This window comes from Syngnathus floridae, chromosome 17, assembly GCF_059516105.1.
Source record: "Syngnathus floridae isolate MCC-2025c chromosome 17, RoL_Sflo_1.0, whole genome shotgun sequence".
In the NCBI taxonomy this organism is placed as follows: Eukaryota; Metazoa; Chordata; class Actinopteri; order Syngnathiformes; family Syngnathidae; genus Syngnathus; species Syngnathus floridae.
Window position 1 is genome coordinate 6,551,310 of NC_142429.1, and position 23,600 is coordinate 6,574,909.

General features: G+C 46.3%; 3 protein-coding genes and 1 long non-coding RNA gene across 5 annotated transcripts; 1 reads left to right on the top strand and 3 right to left on the bottom strand.

The window, feature by feature from the left end:
• Window positions 1-89: 89 nt before the first annotated feature.
• Window positions 90-6,095, bottom strand: stxbp2 (syntaxin binding protein 2). Its single transcript, XM_088357165.1, has 19 exons — window positions 5,946-6,095; window positions 5,223-5,272; window positions 5,020-5,101; window positions 4,761-4,837; window positions 4,585-4,660; window positions 4,395-4,498; window positions 4,131-4,282; window positions 3,973-4,057; window positions 3,337-3,467; window positions 3,172-3,279; window positions 3,039-3,096; window positions 2,881-2,946; window positions 2,708-2,788; window positions 1,839-1,980; window positions 1,675-1,781; window positions 1,458-1,556; window positions 1,290-1,375; window positions 667-824; window positions 90-554 (listed from the first exon to the last, which is right to left on the bottom strand). Exons 1-19 carry the CDS (start codon window positions 5,983-5,985, stop codon window positions 439-441), a joined length of 1,818 nt encoding a protein of 605 aa, XP_088213291.1. The 5' UTR covers window positions 5,986-6,095; the 3' UTR covers window positions 90-438.
• Window positions 6,096-6,165: 70 nt separating this feature from the next.
• pet100 (PET100 cytochrome c oxidase chaperone) lies at window positions 6,166-7,257 on the bottom strand. Its single transcript, XM_088357166.1, has 4 exons — window positions 7,098-7,257; window positions 6,880-6,966; window positions 6,741-6,773; window positions 6,166-6,537 (listed from the first exon to the last, which is right to left on the bottom strand). The coding sequence occupies exons 1-4, from the start codon at window positions 7,122-7,124 to the stop codon at window positions 6,448-6,450; spliced, it is 237 nt and encodes a 78-aa protein (XP_088213292.1). The 5' UTR covers window positions 7,125-7,257; the 3' UTR covers window positions 6,166-6,447.
• Window positions 7,258-8,052: 795 nt separating this feature from the next.
• brd4 (bromodomain containing 4) lies at window positions 8,053-22,925 on the bottom strand. Of its 2 annotated transcripts, none has more exons than XM_088357161.1 (19): window positions 22,782-22,925; window positions 15,905-16,283; window positions 15,488-15,625; window positions 15,276-15,411; window positions 14,871-15,211; window positions 14,059-14,442; window positions 13,847-13,975; window positions 13,387-13,617; window positions 13,079-13,305; window positions 12,675-13,000; window positions 12,506-12,601; window positions 12,063-12,434; window positions 11,171-11,986; window positions 10,980-11,086; window positions 10,720-10,870; window positions 10,499-10,623; window positions 10,196-10,401; window positions 9,746-10,028; window positions 8,053-9,601 (listed from the first exon to the last, which is right to left on the bottom strand). In XM_088357161.1, the coding sequence occupies exons 2-19, from the start codon at window positions 16,157-16,159 to the stop codon at window positions 9,533-9,535; spliced, it is 4,392 nt and encodes a 1,463-aa protein (XP_088213287.1). In that variant the 5' UTR covers window positions 16,160-16,283; window positions 22,782-22,925; the 3' UTR covers window positions 8,053-9,532. The 2 variants fall into 2 exon arrangements, with proteins under 2 accessions (XP_088213287.1, XP_088213286.1); XM_088357160.1 differs by lacking the exon at window positions 22,782-22,925 and adding an exon at window positions 19,740-20,482.
• LOC148383996 (uncharacterized) lies at window positions 20,551-21,208 on the top strand. Its single transcript, XR_015853283.1, has 2 exons — window positions 20,551-20,887; window positions 21,008-21,208. It is a non-coding gene; the product is annotated as an uncharacterized LOC148383996 (long non-coding RNA).
• Window positions 22,926-23,600: the final 675 nt, after the last annotated feature.

The window sequence follows — 23,600 nt, forward strand, 5'->3', positions numbered from 1 at the left end:
TCCTAAATGTAACACACACACACACTCGCAATTAAGAAGTCTCAACGTGGTCGGCAGAAGGCGCAAGCTAATGACAATCAGAGCAGATCCAAAGTAAATATTGCTTCTTTTATTACTTCTTTTATACATGACAAAGACACACCACATTCCAGCATTAGAATTAAATCATGTGCAAGGATATCAAAGACAGCAGTTGCCATTAGATTTACCGGAATAAAGTGAGTTGGGGGTTTAATTTAAGGTACCTTCAAAGGTTCATACAGTGATGTCATTCACGGGCTGATGAGGCTAGGAGGCATTAAAATACTTTTATATGAGCACAGAACTAATTGCAGAGCAAACTATATAAACAATACTAAGAAAGAAAAAAAAGTGATCTTCATGTGACGTACTTATGTAAAACCCGGAGCCAATCAAAAGAAAGGAAAGGTTCTTCCTTCATTGTAGCCGCCCACTGTTGGGATCTGCGTTGTTTTCGCAATCTGGATTAGGAACCTGATCGAGACTCTTGAGGTCGTTGAGGAAAACGGTTGGAGTAAGGATGTGAGAGGAGCCTGTCAGATTGAATGAAACAAAAGGAATTTATAATGCTAAGCTAATGCTCGCTTGAATGAACAAATGCGTGTTTTTGTTTTGGACGCTGGTCTGAAATAAAACAACGCTTACCAATCAGAACCTCCCATTTGCCGGCATTGGCTCGGGTGACTTCGTAAGCGGCGCGCATCTCCGAGTGGGTCACCCCGCCGATGACAAAAATAATGAGCCTGGGTCCGGTGTGATACTCTGTTGGAGGTCTGTTGTTGTGCCACTGGCCCAGACGAGCACTGTATCAATAAACAACAAGAACAACGTGCGCCGTTACATAAATCAGAAACGATAACTTGCATTTGAACAGCCGGAGTCGTTTTAATGACTACTCAAGACTGATTTTATGCACTTTGCAAAAGAGGAATGACACGAGCAGATTATGAGCTGAACCCGCCCAGGTTGCAAAAATGGGAATCCCCGGCAGGATTACGGCAGCGTTTGACGCAAAACGGCCTTAATTTCACCTTTTAAACCTTCGACTCACTCTCACTATTTTCACCAAAGAGCTCCACTTGGATTTAGTTACAGGGATAAAGGCTTTTATCTGACAAAAATAATCCGTCTGTGACCGCTCGTTTAGTTTGTTTAAACACACATTTCTAGGAATGTTCTAAAAATGGATAAATGAATCATCAGGCGGACAATTATGAAGATCAGCGGTTTGAATTTCAATTTAGTTTTCGTGACTTATAGTAACCTACCTGACTGCCGTGTGAGTGGTATTGATGGGGGCGGGGTCCGAAATGAAGGGCCAGTTGCGCTTGTCCAGCTTGTCTTCGATGGCGTTCTGATGGAAGCGACTTAATTAAAACTTTGTGCTTTGTCAATTATTGACAAAAAAAAAAAAAAAGCAACGGGAATTCTCACACCTCCATGATGTCCTTGAGGATGGGTGTCCATCTGGAGAGCTGGTACGTGCTGTCGGCGCGCTGTTTGCGATCGGGCAGAGTCACACCGGCATTGACTCCCTAAACACATTTGGTACAAATTGAGTGACTGGCATATCTGGAACTAATGTAATAAAATAAAATAAAACATAAAAAGGCAGTGTATTTTGAGTTTCCCACTATTGCCATAAATATATACCCCAGCGATGATGTTACAGCCCAGGTTCTGGAAGTTGGTGATGATGTTTCTGTCGGCCGTCACGTTGGCATGCTGGATGAGTTTGTCCAGGTTCTCCTCACCAATGCCTGCAATCCATCACATCAGCCACAGTTCTGATTTATAAAAAAAAGGAGGGGTTGCACCTTTTTTTTTGTGGAAGATGAAGAGCAGGATGATGCGGATCTTGTTGTAGGCTGAAACGTCGTTGTCAAGCAGTACGGGCACGATGCTCTTCATGGCGTCTTTTAGAGGCTCCCCCTCTGCATTAGCGCCCATCACCAAGTCCTGTGAAGAGAGAGACAGGGAAACTGACAAGAGGGATAATTATGGACTCGTCTTTGGCTGCCAGAGCTTTGTAGAAATTGGCAAAGTCCTTCACACATGTCATTTATAGACCACACGGCAATGAAAACCGAAACTCACTGGCCTTTTGGACCTTGGTGTCCTCATTAAAAGCCAAAACAAGTTAGCGGGATTTACGAGATGGTGGCGTTGAAACACACTCATGACCAAGTAATGCATCACTCAGCAAACAAAAAAAAAAAGGACATGAGTCGGTATCTTCTGTTATCCTATCCCTGATAAATCTAAGCCACAGTGCTTGGAAGGCTTTGTACGTCGCCATGTCATTAAATGTGTCGGGACATTACAGCTTGCTTGCCAGCGGCATCTGAAAATTCACACTCGGGACGCCAAATTCTCGTATCGCGTAACCGATTTACGGTAACGCATCCTCGCCGATGGAAATATCTTGGCTTTGTTTTCAAAACATACTAAGACCAGTGCTGATAGGTTTAATGGTCCGGGCTTCCCTTCCTGTGTTGGGAGGATCAACAGTGCATTAACCTTCTATTTATAATGTCAGCTACAAAGTACTCTGTGACCAGATGTGGTGAAAGATGACCGCTGCCATGTTCCAAAAATAGCAATTACAATAATATGTTGTTGATTTAATCGTCAATTAATTGAGGGATCTCTAAAATTGAGACTGCGAGACTGACGAAACGCTGACCTGTTCCACTTCGCAGAGCTTATCAAGGGACGCCTTGAATTTCTTCATGCAAGCTTCGGCCAAGTGCAGGTGTGTGGAGTACTGTCAAAAAACAAACATTCATAACGCAGCACTAGTGACAAGAAAATACATTTACTTAATGATTAGACATAATAAAAAAAAATGTCGCTTACCATACTCAACTCCTTCTGATACTGTGGCATCTTCTTTAACATCTGCGAGAGATCTTTGATGTTTGCCTTTTGTGCAAAAAAATAAGAGAACCACCAAAAAAGCACTATTAACAAATTAAATTGTGTGTATAATAACAAAAGGACAAAGACAGCCATACATTGTCAGTGCACATTCTCTTGCTTTCACAAAACGTGTTCAGCAGCTCCGTCACTTTCCTACAACAACAAAAAAAAAAATCAATGGAAGGAAGTCAATTGACAAGGTGTGCGTTTGAGTCCCGCCATACTCACGTCGAGACATCGGCAATGTGCAGATGTCGGAGTTGGACCCAGAGCTCATCGTCTTCATCCAGCAACACTTCTCTCTCTTTGGCATTCCCAATGCCGGTCGTCTGGTAACTATTCCAAAAGAGTTTAAGCAAACAATAAGCAGGGAAATGAAACAAGTGTACTCACGTGTATATGTCCTTTTCGATGTCCAGCAAATCGTAGGCCATAGCTTGGAAGGTCAGCTCGTGCAGGAGAGGTGAGATGGGATCGAAGCCACGGTCCACGATAATGAGCTGCGAGCGCCCCTTGTTTACTCCCTGAAATAAATCGAGAAATGGGATTAACACAACATTAATTGAAATATTTATTTTTATTCCGCCATGCAATCCACATTTCATTGTCTGTGTGCAGGTTAGATTTTCACACCGATGTAGGGGTTATGTTTTTGGCTACATGGGTTGATGGTGGACTAACATGCGTATGAACTTTGAATGCCCTTGAATTCTTTTCCTCTCATGCAACATACTGAATATTCTCAAGGCAACACCAAACAACCAAAGAACACAGAAAAAATAATACATGCCTGATGAGATTCATCCCGGAGCTAGGAAAAGGTGAGCTAAGAGAAAGAAGAAAGAAGAAAATAGGGGAAAGCAGCAGTGAAGAAAAAAAAAGATACCCACAACCTGTAGAGGTGAAAAGCTGCAGCATCCTAATGTATGTTTACACTCTTATATGGAAAAAGATGCTAGAGAAGAAAAAAAGGAATAATAATTCACTTGTGTACAACATGTTAAAGAGGAGTAAGTGAAGGGCTTGAACCTCTCCCATGCTTGGGTTGTCCGCTTTGTGAGCATTCAGATGCTGGTAGACCTCTTCGGCCAGTTTGGCGGTCCTGTCCGCTCCGCTACGGGGACATGAGAAAAAACGAATGAGTGCAATTGTTTTTGCTTATATGGAAGTGACAAGGAGGTGCCTACTTGCGATATCGGATGGCGGGGTACTCCTTGAGCGTGTCGCATAAGGTAGCGATCTGCTCGGCGAGACTCTCGATCATTTTGTCTCGGGTCTCTTTGTTGGATTTGGGGCTGTAGAAGGAGTGGAAGGAGCTTTGGTGGTCCAGGGAGAACACCTGCCGAGAAGACGTGGAACAAGAATGATTTTCGAGAGTGAGAGTAAAAATAGATATTTGAAATATAGTTTTGTTGTTCTAGTAGGATTTTTTTTTTCCTTAAAAATCCTACCTGAGACTCATACGGCAAGAAAGCGACGTTAATCTCTTTTAACGTCTTGGTGGATTTGGAGACTCTTGATCTTGCAATTTCATTGAAAAGATTATCAGGGCAAGCTGGTGGAGTCAAAAATAAATAAAAACATGAAATAACCTGGGTGAGCATTTTGATTGTTTTGGAACACATCGAAGCGGTATCTTACTGTCTGTGAAGAAGACGTGGGCTGCTTTGTACGTGAAGGCGGAGTCCTTGAAGTCGTTAATGAGAGCCCGAACAGACTGAAAGTTAAAGTCTTTGTTATCGCTTCATGAAATCAACGGACCCTTTTTTGGGGTAGTTTGTGAGTATAAATAATTTAAGTTTAGTGAGTAAGCAGACCTTCTCCACCGGTGAGATCAAATATATGGCTTCCAGGCAGGAGATGGGTTCCCTGCTTTTATAGAGGTCCTCCACAACTGAAAGCACACGAGACCTCAACAACCGCGCAAAAAAGGAGCAACACTATGAAGCCATCAGTATGAAATCAATTTAGATAAGGATTACTTCATCCCGAGGACAGGAATTATGTCAGGCATGGTCATATAAATACTTTGCACTCAGCAGGACACATGACCAGATTTACACACAGCATACTTACTCGTGACCCCTTCTGCCAGAATGTCTGACATCTTGCAACAAGATGACAGAATCCGCATGCTCATGTGGTCCACGATAAGAACCTGAAGCCATTGATTAATAAAAAAAAAAAAAAAATAAAAAAATGTAAATACTATTTGGAAATCCAAATGAGCCTTTCAGTCTCAGACACTTAGTTATGTGTTATGTTTGGATAATGTTTACCTTCCACTCTCCATCCTTTCTTACACTCTTGATGACACCATTCAAGATTTCTGTTGAGATAAACACAGAGATTACAAAATTGCAGAACTTGAGATGCTCTGAACCACTTCCTGCTGTGACAAAAAGTTTTATAAGAGGTAGCAACAGAACATTAGTTGTGAATCCTTTGCTATAAGCAACTGCATCATTGAGTTATAGTTTGCCTTTAAATAGAACCCCCCCAAAAAAGAAAAAAACCCAACTCGGCAGATTGTGGTTGTTTTATTCATAAATTATTAATTAAAGCGTTTTTTTTAAACGAGTCCATTAAAAATATAAGTTACACAAAATGTAAATCGTGATATATGTTTAAAATTAGCTAAATTTCAATAATTATTACGTGTAATCGATGGGAAGGAAAAACTTGCCCAACTTCCCTATTACGTAAGCTAGCTATCATTAGCCTTCATCTGCATCAAGTGCTCAACGGCCAAGAAATAAAGTTTCTATCAAAAATTTTCACAAAACAATATTTTGGCTCCTTGCTAATTACGTCGCCCGTGTGACATTATCTCTATTTGACGTTTTAATACAGATTTTAGCCCGGAAACACATTCGAGAAATACATTTTGTTCTCAGACGTCACGTTCACTTCCCGATTCATCCCACGAAACTTCACTTTGAGCATGTAAACTAATATGTTACAATTGGAGACAGTTCGAGAATATAATATGCGCCACTTACTTTCGCCTACGATTGTTTTTAGCCCAATCGGTGCCATCATCAGCAGTCGGTTAACTTGTGTCACTGTTGGCCACTTCCTTGTTGTTAAAGTCTGACTACCTGCTTGTCATACAAATTTCCTAGGGAAATAGTGACCCCTACAGTCCATCAACAGTATAACACACGGCTCACCCAAATCTCATGTTCATACGTTACATCAGGAAAAACAGGCCTGTGATGATACTCTTATTAAAATGTATTTATTCACTTATCATTAAAAAAAGCTTGTCACACGTGATATGATGCAATTTAAAAATTAAATACACCAAACATCAAAAAGTCGAACAGCATTTATAGTCAGTGAATCATTATGTAAATCATAATTACATCACATGAACATGCTGTCAAAGTTCAATGGGAAAATTATCATAGAAATGAAAATCGCCCGGTTCCATTCATTCTTTCTTGCCTGATACAACGCAAACAGTTATGGTATAAATATATTTTTTGGGGGGCAACAACTTTAATTCTCTGACTCCAAAGAGAGTTGTTTCATTCGCTGCTGCTCATTTCGTGCTCGAACTTTTTCCTTGAAGTCCTCCAACTCTTTTCTCTGCAAGTAAACATGATAAACATTAGTCGGAATCATGTAACTTTTGATGATGTTCTAAAGTTGACGGGAACCCCCCAAATATAGAACTAAACCCAAAATGATGGTCACAACTACAATGCAAATCGATTTTTGACAGATTTCTTTCCCACAAAAGAAAACAACTTAAAGACTAAACGTATAAATGAAATGTAAATGAATCTTACTTGAATCCCCTCGTCAGCTGGGAAGATCTCTCTCTGCGTTCCACAAAAAGTTCATTAAAAAAAAGAGAAAGCTGGATCAGTTTTACGTCACCGGTTTACGGCATTTTCCAACTCTGTGTGAAATTGAACTACTACAAACCTTCCGCTTTACGATGTATTCCTCAAAATATTCTGCTTGATTCGAGATCCAAAACATAGTAACAGGAAAGGATAAATACAGCACCATCTATTCCACAACATAATTAAAACACAAGCATGTCAGTCAATAGCCTTGACTATGACTTGAACCAAAACAACACCGAAATCGTCAGTACTTTAAGAGTAACGGTTTTTAAAAAAATAGACAGCTGTACTTACTTTGAACATCTCTATTTTAACGCCCATTCTGACGTAAAATTTCACCACGGTAACTGAAACGTTACCTAAATTCAGTGCAGCCGAAGACCTTCACTGTAATGTCAACCTAGCTAGCTAGCCGCACCATTGCTGTATTACGGTAACACAGCGGCGTTGGTGACCTTCAAAATAAAAGCATAATTATTGGAAGATATGCAGTGATCCCTCGCTACTTCGCGTTTCGTTTATCGCGGCTTCACTACATCGCGGATTTTTTTTCCAAATTAAAAAACAATTTAAGTCAAAATAAAACCTGTAAATTGAGGAAACATGTGTCTAACCTTTAAGACAATGTAGTATTGCTCCAAATGTTCGTTTATGTTCCTTTAGAAGTCCGTTTTTGCGTGTTAGCACGATCACGAATTAGCTAACTCGTTAGCCTGCCCAGTACTTCTTGTTGGTGACCGTACTTCGCGGATTTCACTTATCGCGGGTGGTTTTTGGAACCAATTATCCACGATAAACGCGGGATTACTGTATATTAGGCTTAAAAATGACCATGTATAGCAAGTACAAGACAGATTTTTGTTTACTTTGTTTTTATTGTTTTCTATAAAAAAAGAGATGAGTTTATTTAATGATCAGAACAGACTGAATCAAGAGATCTCGATAGACCACTCACATAAAAGCAAACAATAAATTGAGGACATTGTGAACAATCCCCTCGCCCACCCACCCCTCCAAAAATCGCATGAACGCATGTAACAAAATAAAATACCTGAATAAAGCAAACTCTTGGGCTGAGTCAGCACATTCTCCATAGAACACATGGCACGACAGTTGTGAAATGAGGAGAGCGAGCAAAATAAAAGCCAACGAGTTCAGTTTTTTCATCCTTTCAAAGCCAGACGTGGTATATTCTTATACGGTGGACTTCATTGGGAATTAATAAAAGGTGACTTAAGCACAAAAAAAATTCTCCTGAAGTACTGTTTATTCTTTTCAATAGAACGCAAATATGTTTAAAAAAGTTATAAACACACACAACCGCGCAGCCACTCAAATGTACACAAACACACATGGGCAGAATCCAAAGCAAAATGTGTCTGCGCCAAGACTAAAACGAGAGCAAAGTCCAGCCACATTTAAAATCCCAAATGTCGGGTCAGATATAAAACGTCGTTTTTTTTCGCTTTTTGTGTTCCTCTTTTATACACAAACTTGTTGAAAAACAAAAAGAATGACATTCACTCAAACTCACCTGTTCAGATATTACACTCTAGCCCCGCCCCCTTCGAGTGTAATATAAGTGAAAGGAGAATTTCAATACAATAGTAATAATAATAATAAAATTAATACAGGCACTGGAGAAAAACAAACACCAGGAGAGACAACGTCATCCCAAAGAAGTCACGTCCACTAACAATAACTAAAAATGGGCTCCTAGTCTTTTTTTTTTTTTTTTAAAACTTGTAAAATAGAGAATGTGTCCGAGTGAATCCAGTAGTGTGACTGCCGATATGGAGTACAAGGAAAGCGGTGCAAGCTTTTTGTTCTGTAGTGAAATCACCATTGTAATAATAATAGCTGAAGCTCTGGAATATCAACCTCTGTGTCCTGTCAGTGATTTCAAAATACGACTTCAACCGTCTGTTAATTAAATACTTGCTGGAGCTATGATAATGCATATATTTTTTTAAAAATTTTATCTAGCTACTTATGACATGACGAGGACCGAGCATAAAAAGTTGTTTGGCATAGAGATGCGTGTGTGTGTGTGTGGAGTGTGTCGGTAAAGTCAAAATAAAAGCTCCAAAATAAAGAGTTATTGTAGTATAAGAAAATACTTCTTTACAGTAGATACTAAGAGGATGACTGCTCCTACATGTCGTAGTTGTTTGTAGTAAATGTCATTTTTCAACTGTATATGTGTGTGTGCGTGCGTGTGTGTGTGTGCAGGCCACAGAACCTCCTGGTCTTAAAGAGAGAGATGTGTAAGGCAAAGTGTACCTTCTCTATTGAGAGATAGACATGTTTTACAGTGTGGAAGCCCCCCCTCCCTCCCTCCCTCCCCCGCCCGCCCCGCTCATCTCATGTGTTCACATACAACAAACATAAAAAAAAACGAGCAAATCTTGTTGTCCACTTCAGTTCCAGAAACAAGCTTGCTCCAGTCTTGTGTCAGTAAAGAATCAGAGCTTCGAGTTCAAATTATTGTTGTCGTTACACCCCTCCACCCCCCCGCAAGATGGCGGAGGCAAAAAAGGCAAAGAGTACCGACATGGCGTCTTTTTCCCAAAGGGAGGTGATGATAAGGATGACGTGACGTTCGCTCAGTCGTCCCTCTTTAAAAAAGTTGCTTGTCCCCTCTTTTTGTGTGTGTGTCGGGAGGGGGGGGGGTCTTGATTTGCAGTTTGTTTCCTTTCCTTCTCCTTGTCTTTCCATTCCTCATCTCCTCAGAAGATGTTCTCCTCAAAGATCGCCATTAAGTCACTTTGGAAATTCATGTCAATTGTTGCTGCCATCTAGGGACAAAAAAATGTTGCAATGTTATGAGAATGACGTCGGATTACGAGAAAAGACTTCTAAAAATTGGAACTATTTGGGGAAAAAATAAATTCCAAAATGAAGACAGATGCAACAAAAGATTGTTAGATTGTTTTTCTTACCGCTTCTCGCCGCCTCCTCTCCTGCTCCCGTCGGCGGGCCATCTCCCTCTGCTGGTCGAGTGGGCTTTGGACGGCGGTGGTCTGAGGCGGCGTGGGGGGCTGCGGTGGCGGCTGCTGCTGCGGCGGCGGCTGCAGCTGCTGGGGGGGCGTTCGGATCACAGCTGGCGGAGGCTCGGGCTGCTGTGGGGGCACTTGGATGTGCTGCTGCTGCTGCTCCAGACGCCTGCGCGGTTCCTCGTGCACCCTCCTGCTCGTCTCCAGGATGTCGTCGTCATCTCGACCTCTGAAAGATTCGCCATCACAACTTGTTTAGATTTGGATAATATTTCACTCAACACCGTTTGTTGCTGAAGTCAAAGTGTAGTGTTGTAATTAAATTAGCCACTAGAGAGCGCTCATGTCATCTTTATCTGTTTGCGATGGCAAATGCTTTCAAAACGCTTCACTTGCCGAAGTTTGTCCTGCTCTCGGCGCATTCGGTCTTTTTCCGCCTGCTCGGCTTGCGCTTTCAGTGCCTTCTCCCGCTCCTCCTTCTCGCGGGCGGCCCGGCGGAACTGCTCGAAGCTGTCGCTCGACGACTTGACGGCGGACATCGGCGTCGACGTGGACTTCTGGGCAAGACTGGCCCATGAGCCCATGTTCTTCAGTTTCACATCCTAACAGAATAAGGCAAGATTTGTGAGTTGACCGTTTGAGGACAACTGGCACCAAGGCCCACTATTTTTTATTTATTTTTGTTATTTTGTTACGTACCTTTTTGGGTGCAGAGGGTGCCTTGGACTCCTGCTTGAACTTCTCCTTGTCTTGCAAGGAGGGTGGCGGTATGCTGGGCTCAGAAGAGCGGATGACAGGCCGAGAGCTGTCCAAGGACTTCACATCTAAGCGAAACGAGCAGGCCCTCGCTCAATAAATGGGTCAAGTTTTGAAGGAAAGGAGGGGGGGGGGGGGGGGGGGGGGGGGTTAACAAGTCTTACTCTGTTGGCCGAGGCCCGGCTGAGTGGGCTTGCTGTCGGGATGCTTGTGATGCTCGGGCCTCATGGCCGGGTTGAAAGGCTCTCCTCTCATCACGGGTGAGGGGGGAAGTTTGTCGTCTTTGAGCGCTACTTGATTGCCGGGCACCCTCGGCTGCATTGCAAGCACAAGCGCCATCTTTATAACATCATGTATCGTATACATTCTGCCCCCAAGAAATCATCTTCAGAATGTTCAATTCATTTCTACAAGTCGTTCTCACCTTTTTGGACTGCATATTGTGAGGCGGAGACTGGTGAGACACGGGCGGGTACTGAGGAAGTTGCGGGGAATGCATCATTAGAGGGGATGGGTTGTCCCTCATGTGTCCTGTCAACACACACCCCCCAAAAAAATCAGAACTTTCTCAAGCCGGCGTGTTCGCATTGTTTGGTTTACCGCCTCGGCGCTCACCTCCGATGAAAAGGTCCGGCTTGGGCGGCCGAGGGGACAGCTGCTCTGGGGGCTGGATGATCTGCTGTGCTTTGTTGCCGGTGGCCATAGCCACCTTGTGTGAAGGCCCCTGAGGCTGACCGATGAGCGTGGAAACCTGCTGATAGTTCAGCTGCTGCTGTTGCTGCTGTGGGGGCGGCGGCGCTTGCTGCTGAGGCTGCGGCGGCAGGTGGCGACTCTGGTGGAGGGACATCTGCTGGGACGGGGCTTGATGCGGCAGGGCTACCGGAGCCTGCACCTGAAGCGGGAGCTGGGGAGTGGGCAGCGTGGCTTGGGAGGAGAGTTGGGGTTGGCTCTGGATTGACTGGAGCAGAGATGACTGTTGTCCCACTTGCTGTTGCTGCTGCTGACGAGCCTGCGCCTGGAGCGACTGCAAAGACTGCTGGGGCTGACGGGCTTGTTGGAACTGCTGCAGGTACAATTGCACTTGGTTGAGGGGCGCCGAGGAGCCCGACTCGTCGTCGTCCTCCAGCAGCATCTGGGGAGGCTGGGAAGACAGCAAGCCTTGCGGCGTGAGTGTGGGCGGGGACAGGGGCCGCTGATGCATGGGCTGAGGAGGGTGGAGGATCTGCGGGGGCAGCTGATGCGGCGGAGGGGCCGACTGGGGCTGGAGAGGGGGATGCTGCAACGCAGGCTGCTGCAATGTCGGCTGCTGCTGCAACACTGGCTGCTGCTGGGGAGGCGCTGGCTGCTGCTGCTGCTGGGCAAGTTTGGGATGAAGAGGCGCTGCCTTGTGACTCGGTCGAGACGGCTGCTGAGGCATGGAAGTGTGCAAGGCTAAAGGACAAGAAATAAAAAGATCATGTCAATAGACAGACAAACACAGCGTCTATAATGTGTCAAGTCACCCTACCTGGAGAGGGCAGAATGGGATGGTTGAGGAAGGGGTGCGTCTCAGGGGACACCGGCCCGGCGCTGTTGGCGCTGAGCTGAGGCGGGGCGGGGGACGAGGAGTTTCCCGCATGGTGGGAAAGATGCATGAGGGGCTGGCCGAACGACGGCAAGGGATCGAAGCTGTTCTCCAGCATTTGGGAAGACTCCAGGGCGGCTACGGGAGGGGGCATGTAGTCCAGAGGAGGGGGGGGCTGATGCTGCTTCATCGGAGGCTGAAAAGCGGCCACTTGCGGATGAAGCGCAAGCTGAACGGGGGCGCCCAGCATGTGCGAATGCGTCTTCTTGCTCTCCTTCACAGGTTGGGCCTTCTTCTTTAGCGCTTTCATCATCCCTGAAATCAAAATGAGGAATTCCGTTGTAGGTTTGTTGAAGAAAGTTCAATTCCAACTCAAAGGCACATACCCGGAGCTTCGGTTTCGCTATCGGAGCTGGAGCCGCTGCTGTCTGAAGAAGATCCCGGCTTTTTGGAAGAAACCATAGACTCCAGAGATTTCTCAGCTGCAAAACAATCGCGTGTGAATCTCCATGTCCAAACACCACTGTGATAAGACACGGAAAGAACAAATCGGACCTCCGCCCTTCTTTTTCTTGCGAAGGCACGTGGACACGTATCGCTCCAGCTCTCGCAGAGTGGAAGGCTTGAGCGTCTCAAAGTCAATCTCGATCTCGTCGGGGTTGGAGTTCTTGAGCGAGGGCTCTCTCGACTGGATGATGTGGACCACGCGGCCCAGTTTGTCGCCGGGAAGCTTATTGATGTCCAGACTGAGTTGCCTCTTCTCTTCGTACGTCATGGGCTTGCATTTCTCTGACGAGGCCGACGAGCCCGCCGGGTCGTCTTCCAGGCCGAGGATGGGCGGAAGGTTAGGGGGCTGGATGTTTTTCATCGCCTCTTTTTTACTATGAACACAACGCAGATACATATGATTAATCCTCTCAAAGCGCCCCCTGGAGGTCGCGACACTCAAATAAACCCACCTGGATTTCTTCTTGGGAAGCTCTTTATTGTTATTTGTACTCGACTTGGTCCTTTTCGACAGCTGCGAAACAGGTGCGGCATCCTGGATCTCCTCGACGAGGCTGGGCATGCCAACTTTCTTCTTGTGTTTCTCTTTCTTCTTCTCCTTCTTTTCCTTCTCTTTTCTCTTTGGTTTGCTGGCTTGGGGCTGGGAAAGGGCGGCCAGCTGCTCGTGGACGGCCTTCAGCTGCACAGAGACAAGGGGAGCGCGTGCTTATCACGAACGAGGACTGGCGGTGTAACCAAAGTGTCCTCGTTTGATGCTGACCTGCTCCTGGAGCTCCGCCAGCCGCTGAGCTCGCTCCTCCTCCGAGTCGTCGGTGGAAGACTCGGACTCGGAGGAGGAATCGCTGGAGCTGTCGGAGGAGGAGGCGACGCGGGCCATGGGAGGCTGGGGTTTCACCGGGGCGGGGTGGTGGAGCGGAGGTGCCGGGACGGAGGCGAGCGGCTTGGACTCGGGCTCATCTGGCATCTTGGCAAAGCGCATCTCAAACACATCCTAGAAAGAAAAACCAAAAGGCGCAAAACAAATGACACTTTTGTTGTTTGAGATTCAAAAGGAGCTCGGTTCAAACAAATTTTCACAAGCTGTTGGCTTGGCGACAATTCAATTTCCCTTGAAAAAACATTGAGAATCGTTTACAAGCATGCGGCTAAGATAATCGTTTCATTGAAACCAATTATATGAAGCATTTAATAATATTGCCACACCTTTCCCAAAAACCCACCTGCAGCTTGCGTGCCATAGCCACCACCTCGTGGTCAGGCGGATTATATTTATAGCAGTTGGAAAACATTAACCGCACGTCGGCAGCAAATTCCTGCGGCTCCCGGTATTGCCTGTTCTCCAGCTTGGCCTACGTAGAACAAAAACAACAAAAACAATTGAGGAAATGACCTGGAATGTGTGACGCAGCGCTTAGTCAAAAGCCAGGCACACCTTAATGGTGCTGAGGTCCATGGGATGTTTGATGATGTCATGATAATCGTGCAGGCCGAGCGCGGCCACGTCGACGGGTTTGTAGAAGGGCCAGGCGTAGATGGTGTGCTTCTTGGACAACATCTCCCGGACGAGACTTAAGCAATAGCCCAGTTGATCTTGCGGGACGGGGCTGTGGCCGCTACTGGGCCCGCTCATTCCCAGGCCCATGGCTACTTGATGCTGCGAGTCGGGCGCCTCTTTCTTGATCAGTTTGGTGGGGCGGGTGCTCTCCCGCCTGGGCAGGGTCTTGCCCGACTTGGACTCGGCCGGCGAGGACTCGCTGAGCTGGTCGTTAGCGGTGGGTGTTGTGGTGTCCGCTTTTCTTTTCTGGCTCTTTCTTTGCTGGAGAAAAATGACAGTAAAGGGAAATTCACAGATGTATTCATGTTTTTTTTTTTTTTTTTATTTCAACTTTTATTATTGGTCAAATTTGCTGCTTGTGACTTTGAAGGTGCATTCGTTTTCAAATTAAGCACACGTTTGTGTGGAAAAGGCTGTCCTCTCCTCCGTCCACTAGGAGGCAGTGTTGCCGCTGAACTGGAAATGAGTCAGGTTTTGTTTTTTGTTTTAAAATTGAAAACAAGCCATTCTTTGATCTTCTATTCTGTGTTGAAATCAGGTTGGGAAATAAGATAAAGAGTGTAATTTGCCTAACATCTGCTATTATTTACTTATTTTATTTATTTCTCCCTCTCTGTTGCAAAACATTGATGTCGGCGAGATTAAAAAAAAAGAAAGTTAATGATTCCCGGCGTCGATCGCACACTCACTTTGGTCATGGTGATAGGGTTTTGCAGCATGGGGGCGGTGCTCTGGATGGACGCCGGGGGAAGGGAGGTCTGAACAGGAGGAGGCACGGAGGTCATCATGGGAACTTGAAGAGTGCAATCCAATTGGCCCAAAGCGTAAGGCGCTCCGAGTGGCGCCGCGTGGCCCGGTAACGTCGGGGGAACGTGGGACGGGAGGGCCTGCATTAAAGGCTGAGGAGGTAGTGAAGGCGGGCCCTGCACCGGTCCTCTGCTCTGAGCCGCCGCCGAGAGGTTGGACAGACCTCGCGTTTGAGGGGTGGTGGACGAAGGGTCGATGATCGCCCCGGGTTTCAAGCTGAGACCTGAAGAGACACACAGTTGAGGAAAAGCGACACGCGACGGTGACGCCGACTCGGAAACACGTACCGGCGTCTCTCCGACCTCGGCCCCGGCCTTTCCCTGTCATGACCGCAATCTCAATTTCTTCCTGAGGCATGTCGGCGACCTTTTGGAGGAAAGCCTTCTCTAGCGCCTTGGCCATTAAGACGATGTCGTCCGAAGGCTGCAATGGCAGACAAACGGCGAGTCTGGTCAACTTCTCCACTTGTCGTGAGGGATCAAGAGCGCCGCTGCAGTACCTTATTGTACATGTAGCAGTTGGTAAACATCTTGTTGAAGTCTTGGATACATTCTTGGGCATTCCAGTAGTAGCTGTTTTCAAGCCTTTTCTTGATTGTTCCCATGTCCATCGGACTTTTTATGATGGTGTAGTAGTCCTGCAAAAAGCATCATTTGAGAAAAAAATCTTTCCAGTGTATGTTCCCCTTTCAATTATGTCACACCCGTGAGTAATCGTGTAAGGACCTTGTGACATCATCGCTGCAGAAAGTTCATCAAAAAGCATTTTGTTTGGTCAGGCTGAAGTGATGATTGATGTCGGTTAAAGTTTATCCGGTTTACTTTCCGGCTCGAGCAAGCAAACGAGGGCACAATAATCACCCGGATATTCGCCGTGGCGCCATTTTGCAGCACAAGAAAAAAAAGAGATGACTTACGGGAAGATTGAGTTTGACAGAATCGACCGGTAAATGGAAGGGCCAGGCGAACTGGTGCTTCCACAGGGACTTGACCACCACCTTGAGCAGGTACTGCAGCTGATTGGTCTGGCGTTTGGGCCTGTCAAGGTTGATGTATTCCGGGGGCGGGGGGTTGCCCACGCTGTGGGGATGCCCCTGGCCGCCGCTGCTGCTACTGCTGCTCGACATCTGCGCTGCGTCCAGGCCGTCCCCCATCCTGACGGGGTTGGGCATGGGCTCGGGCCCCGGCGCGGGGGCAGGGGGAGCGCTGTTGGCAGTGCACCAGTTCAATCTTGGCCCCGGCACAGACTCCACTGACAGAGCACCACTGATCCCATTGCACTCCTCGCCGGACTCTCTAGAAGGGGGGCGGGCGGAGAAAAGAGGCCAGATGTTCATTTTCTTGGCAGCATTTCCGTTTATGTTGCCGCTAACAAATGTAATTAGCGTTTACAGTACAATTCACGACTCAAAGAGCCCATCTTAGCTCATCGGCGAAGCCAACGTCAAAGTGGGGCGTCGAGATGAAGAGATTAAAGCGGAAGCTGTTTCCACAAGACTTTAAGCTTCAACATTAGCCGTATTGTCTGAGACAAATCCCATTCTTGATGAGTCACTTAATAGGAACAGGGAAACAGTTTGTGCAAACACATGACATGAGCTCGACCACCTCGGGGCATTCAAACACACAGCAGAGAATCTGACTATCTTGAGGTCACACATGATAAAAGCTAGAACTGAACTTCATGATTTGAAGTTTACTTGATTTTTTCCGAAAATGTTTTCTTAATGTCTTGCCTTAGATAAAGTTCAGAACGCATGCTGAGTGCTTCAAGGTCGTACGTAACGCCGTCATACACAGATCAAAGACTAACCAAACAACATGCTTGTGGTAAATCCAAACTTCAGCAAACACCCAGAGGTGCAAAAGTCATTAAAAAGGGAGCAAAATGGCCGCCGTTGCTCTCATGCATTTCAACACATTAAGGGGTCGCTCCAGGTCAAACTGAACATTATGTAATGTGTTTGTAGCTGGTTTGTTTCTGTACCGACGAGTCTGCTTGAAATCAAACCAGTTCTTCGGATGATATATGGGTTCGGATATTAATATCAACCGATGAAGGCGGGGAAAACTTTACAAATTCATCAAAAGTGAGCCGGCTAGCCTTACGTCGAACAAACGGCTAAATCCGATGAATCCTTGCGGGATAGGGTGACTAAACAAATGTGGCGCGAGTGTGCAAACAACATCTGTAGGGCGCAGGGCAAAAGGGCAAGGCGAGCAATGCTCGGCAGCGTACTCGATTACAAATCCAGTCGTCCCTGCTAGTCTTTGAAATGTGTTTCAGGTTTCCTTTGGGGCGACAGAGTTCCACAAGGACAAAGTCAAACAGAAAAAAAAAAAAAGCCGTAGCCACAACCAGTTGCTCGACGCGCCAAACTCTTATCGTGCGAATAAATATTGCCAGATGGTACTCAGCCGCTCGTTAACATCAGCGACAACCGCCGTCGCTCGCGACAGTCTTTCACAATGAAAAGTGCAAACAAACTCGCGGAAGGCATTCATCAGCAATAAACGCACGAGCGTCAACTTAAACCTCCCGCAGGGTTACCGGCATCTGTCGCGGAGCCTGACTCGGAAAACGGCTCACAATACTTTCCACATCGGTGCGCTTGAGGGACACGGGACGTCTATTTATATGAATGTATCGGTGATAGTATCGCTGGCGTCTGCCGCAATTCGATACTAAATTGTGTTTGACTATCGGATGACTCGCGTGTTGGCAGATCCACGTTTAGTTTTAATTTGAAAAGCCACACATTTTGAGGAGATCCAAACGGGAAACGTCGGCTTTTTATGACCACTTAACATCCCGTATAATTTAAAGAAACGAGACTGTAAACGGTGATTAGTAAGACAAACTAACAATCGCACTGGGCAGTAAAGTCGCCTTATGCGTTGAGGTTTCGCTTTGCTTACACACGATGTCAAGAAAACCCGAATCTTGGCCTAAGGACCAAGTAGCTCTCGGCCAAGTCGTCACACTCACTGCGGAGTCTGAGTGCTGAGTTGAAGTCGTATTTCAAACTGGGGGAAAAATGTTTACGGAAAAAAAGAAACCAAATTAGCATTTCTTTAAAACTCCTAATGGTGAAGGCCGAAGCAGAAACGGTTGTTGGCATGTGAGACTAATCAAGTGTGCAGAAGCACTAAAGTGAGGGCAATCAAAAAGTCCGCTTCCTGCCGCTTGCATGTCCTACATTGCCCCTTGAGTTCTGGAAGACCAGTTGACCTTTGACCTGGACATACATCACTGCAGACTGCTGTGGAATGTTGAAAAGAGCGGAAGGGGCTTTAAGTTCCTGGGGTTGTCTCACACCAGGAAATGTGCTGCTCTTGTGTTTGGCCTCACAGCGACTGCGGAGGAAAGAACATCGTGGCAAGATGTCTCCCGTCAAAGTCTCGATGAATCATTCATGCTCGGGTCGGGTCAGGCGCAGGTAAAGATGTCAGACAGCTCTCTAGTGTTAAGCCTAAAAGTAAATGCTTAAATAATTAATAGCGCTCAGGCGCCGAGCATCCTCGCTGATCCCAAAAGGCATTTGCCGCTTTCCTACAACTGAAACTGGGCTGCTTCTAACTAAAATGAATGCTGATAAAGCGATTTACTATTGATCTCGGTTAACACATATGACCTTTGACCTTTGTAATGGGACCGGCCTTCGTGCTTAAGTATGAGGAAGTTGAATTAATGACACTTCCAGTTATGTTAATATTTTCAACCGACGCTCCCGGGGTTATTTTTTTACATCCAAACTCACCTTGTGTTCTAGAAATAAAAGTTCAGTTACGGCCCCCGGAGCGGTTATTTTGCAACCTCTGAGGGGAAGGAGCCGATGTTTGAATGAGAACAAATGGGGAGGTGGCGGGGGGGCTATCAATCATTCCTTAACTAGGTCAATAAGTGGAATACAGGTGAGGTCATTACAAGGATTGAATTAGCGATGATGAAGTGATTAATCATCGGGACAATGATAAAGCGGGTGCAACCGTGAAATGCCAGATCTTAGCTTCGACATAATTTGCATATGGAAGGATTTACACCACCAGTATCAGTATCACTACCCCCCACCTTATTTAGGGAAGTGGAACATTTGCTCCCACCCAAGAATTACAGCTGCTTCTCCGCCTGACAGCGTCACGTTAGTTTTGTATGCAAATGAACCATGTCAAAGAGCTACTAAAAAAAAACAACGTTTGGATGACTGGATGATGTCCCGACAATGCAAAGTCGTGCGAAGTAATGCGTCTGCGTGAGTCAGGCCACGATAAGCCTCAAATGGGGCCAAGCGTGACTCAAGCAAAAGAAAATGAAGGCCCTTTCATGGTGAACTTCCAGCTGGCCGTGATCCGCCAGCCAAACTTCCATGAATCACACACATCCCCCTTCTTCCTCCGCCGCCGTCCCCCTTCCCCCCACACACACACCCTCTCACACCAGGAGGTTGGTTCATGGCTTCTGGCAAAAACATAAGATCAAATGTGGAAAAAGAACTGTCCTCTACATGAGAATGTAAGAAATATCTCAAGAGGGGGATGTCGGGCCATGTCAATACACGCTCGCCACATGACAGTCCCAGGCGCCGAGACTTCGGGCTGTTGCAATGTTGCCGTGTCTTCTGCATATCAACACGCTTTGCCTGGAACTGATTTCTTATGTAAGTTTCAAAAAGAAACCAAGAACAAAGTGGCTGTGAGCTTCCTAAAAAAAGAGACGTTCTGAGAAGAAGTTTGCCGCTCAATACAATTTACCTTTTCACCGAGACTGAATGTGCAATCTTTTCCAGAAGGGCATCCAGTTTTTGGAAATCCAGCAAATCGTTGGACTTGGCATGCATCTTGTAATCCATTTAGATCAACTCCAGCGCACGGAAACAAGCCACAATCCCCCAAAGAAGGGTTAAAAAGCGATTAGGAAACTTTGTTTTTCCTTTTCTGTCATCCAGAACGCAGATTTAAACTCGAGGCTATGGTGCGTATCCTAAAATCCCACAAAACATGATGGGTAAATCCATTGCGTAGTCCAAGTGGAGTTTTGAGAGGAGGGGTGGTGGGGGGTTGGCTGTTCCAGGAAAAAAAATAGCCCGGCAGACGGGAAGAGCTGGGTCGGGATCCGAGGAGAGGCCAGGCTAGGCGGCAGCCGGCAGGCTGCGTTAGCTGTGTGAACCGGTCTTCTCTCTGCCCCATCCCCCTCTCAGTAGTACAACGGCCCAGTTGCCAAAGGCTCTGCGCTCCATTGTGTCCTCTTCGGGGCCTCCCTAACTGAAATGAAAAGCAAGCGGCGAGCGGGGAGGCACGCAAGGCCGGCCTCGCGAGGACCCCGGAGAGACTCCGGGAGGAGGACTTTGATCGCCTCGCTCGCTCGCTCGCTCGCTGCCCCTCTAGCACGGGCGGACCAGCGTGCAGTTTCTCAAGAGGAAAAATGGCTCGGCTGCTTCCTCATTCACCGGAGCCTCGGCCCACACACTCGCGCGCGCACACACACACCCCTCCCTTCCTCTGGCTGCCATACGTGCTTGTTCATTCCACCCCTCCCCTGTTTCCCCATCAATAGCTTGAGGTCCTCGCTCGCTCGCCTCTCTCTCTCTCCCTCTGCCCGACTCCTCCACCTTTAACACCCCACCCCTTCCTGTCTTTGCTGCTGTCCGCTTCATCGTGCTCCACCCCCACTCGGTCTCTTCTTGGCAAACCAAACCACTTAAAGGATACCCGTACCCACCATGTGGGAGAAAATGTCATCAAAGTTGTGTTGTACGTGACAAGGCAGGTATGTAAACGATTAAGATCAAAACACAGAGAGACGCGGAACGGACACCAGTAATTAAGTGCGGAAGAGAGAACAAGAGCGAGGATTAAAGAAAATGATTACCCACTTTGGAGCGGAGACGAGAAATGCAGAGGTTGGGAAAGTTATTGGCGCAATACGATGCAAAAAGAACACGTTTGAATGGCAATGCTACAAATTAGCACCAGTGGAAGCGCTTTTTCGACAACGCAATTTCTTGTTTGTTGTGCAACAGGGACACACAAACAACTTTGGACGTGGAGATGAAAGCCAAACATTCAGCAAGAGCCACACGCCATCAACGTTTGAGCAACGGACTTTGCTATAGCTGATAGTCACTCAATGTCCTGTTTGGATTAGTTGTCATTCGTACGCAAGTTGAAACGCACACCAACAGTTGAAAAGTCATAATTACAAGAACGGCCTATTTACTGTTTACTGGGTTTGGTCATGTGACATCCACAAGCATGTGATGTCATTTTCAGGTGACGGCCTCCGTTATCGCAAAAATGGTGCAGCGCAAAAAAAAGACTTATGGATTCGGCTGGCCGGCTCATTTGTTCCCAGAACAAACTCTCCGTTTCATCTAGAGGTCACTCATATCTAGGCCAAAAATGTTTCCATGGCAACTGGAGAGCAGAACCAAAAACAGCATCATAACAGAGAGCTGGGGGATTGGGGGGGGCATAAAGCTAAGAAAAGTACGTCCTAAGCACACAAAATGATCACATCAAAACCATACAAATGTTTACAAAGATTTTATAAATGTACGATCAGTTCTTTGCCCAAAAAAAACTCTTTGGCTGCTTTCGCAGTGTACTTTGGGTCATTGTCCATCTGCACTGTGAAGTGCCATGCGATCCATTCCAAAACATTTGACATTTCAATCAACCTGCTGCTTTTTGTCCTGTCATGTAACAGAACCGGTTCAGTTGGCAGCCATACATGCTCACCGAGTCATGGAACATCTGAGCAGCCAATTATCCATGCATATACAAACTGTGAAAATTCCACCACCTTACCCTCTTCTCAAATTAAGTCTTCAGTCAAGAACATTGACATCATCCCAATGCAAATCCAATGTGGTGGCGTCTACTAGAACCGCGTGCTTACATTTATGGACCACCACATTGCGCCATTCCAGCAAAGATAAAAGAGATTAAAGTACAGTACGTGTGTATAATTCAAGAAATGCTGTTTCTAAGAATAGAGCACGGACAGTCTGCCATGTAACGGGCCTGGGCGCCGTGGGGCTGCTTGCACAGTAACATAAGTAGACTCGATTGGGTTCGTCCATTATACTCTGTCATTATTAGCCACACATGTCAAGTAAAGGAGTCATGAAGTGATTCGGTTAATGGGTAACGGCTAAGTAGTCGCCATCGTCGGCCAGCCAAATGTTAGGCCATCGGGCATGGATTAGAAGCAGTTTCGTAACGGACGTCCGAACACAAAGTGAAACCAGGCTTGCTAACACGCTTGTCGGTGCGACTATCCACAATCTTGACCGTTTAACAGATGACAATAAGACTACCGTCATTTGCTTCACCGGCTCTGTTCTGAGCAAATTGCCACAGTGTAAACGTGCGCCATCATCACTGTGACGGCGTCACCGTCTCCCACAACACAAGACAGTCGACGAGCCAAGTAGCCCTTAGCCGCCGAGAACGGCGTTCGTAACGGCGTTTGGTGGGCTGCGGGTGGTACAATGGGGGCTAACGGTGGTTATTAAGTGGAAGGGATGACAGACGGACACACAAGTCAAGTGCGGTTATTGTGTCTTTTTGTAGACAAGTGCCAGCTAGCGTTTGGCTAATAAGCTAGCCTAGCCAACCGAAGCAGGCCCGCCGTGCAAGTCAACGCTCGCAACGGGCGCCGGCTATCAACGTCTCCCCCTTCCCAATTTAAGGCTTTTCACGCCGCCGTCGCCGTGTTCCACACCGATCACTGGCACAGTTGACGGACGCGACACAAGCGAGAGAATTAGAGGTTGAAACAATGGCCATTACCTGGGTTTATCAGGTTGCCAGGGCGCGCGGGTTCTCTCTCTCCGAGGACCATGAACACCTCTCCTTGTGGATGACGTCACGCGTCGGTCTTTTCGTCGGGGACGTAATGAGCGTGCCAGTCGGCTGCTAGTTGAACAGAGTCACGTGTGACGTGCAAGTCAAACGAAAACAACAACAGAAATGGCAAAAAAAAATGATAAATTGATCGAGGGTAGTTTGGGGAACTTAGTTGAAATGTTCACTTTGGAATGTGCTATATCAGCACATTCACTAAATAAATATATTAATCTGAGATGAGCGAAACAGGGAATCAACATACAGAACAAAACTGTACAATTGCTGTAATTAATTGTTCCGTGAATATTTTATCAGAGCATGAAGTTCCTGTGCAATTCTGACGTCTCCTTAGATAAGATAGAGCCCAGAGAAAATCCATTTTGTCACCTTTATCTAAAATACAACTTTAGCAAACAAATTGGTTATCAAGGACAACTTATCACGTGTATAAATATCAAATGTAAACACTGATGCCTATGCCATGTCCGACCGTTCACTGACCTGAGGTATCTACCATTATTTCGTCTTTTAATCAAGGCAGTTAATAAAATATTCGGATGTTTCTCTGCAAGGAAGAAATTATTCCGGTAGACATGAACGCAGCACAGGGTTCTGCGTGAGTTTGACAAATTCTCGCGATGTTAATTACGTCACAGGCGGAAGTTGCCAGGTAAAAGCGCGGGCCAATAGGGACCGACTTTGTAGATTAATAAATTTCTAAATTTGGAGATGAAAGTCAATCATCATATATTCCAACTCAAT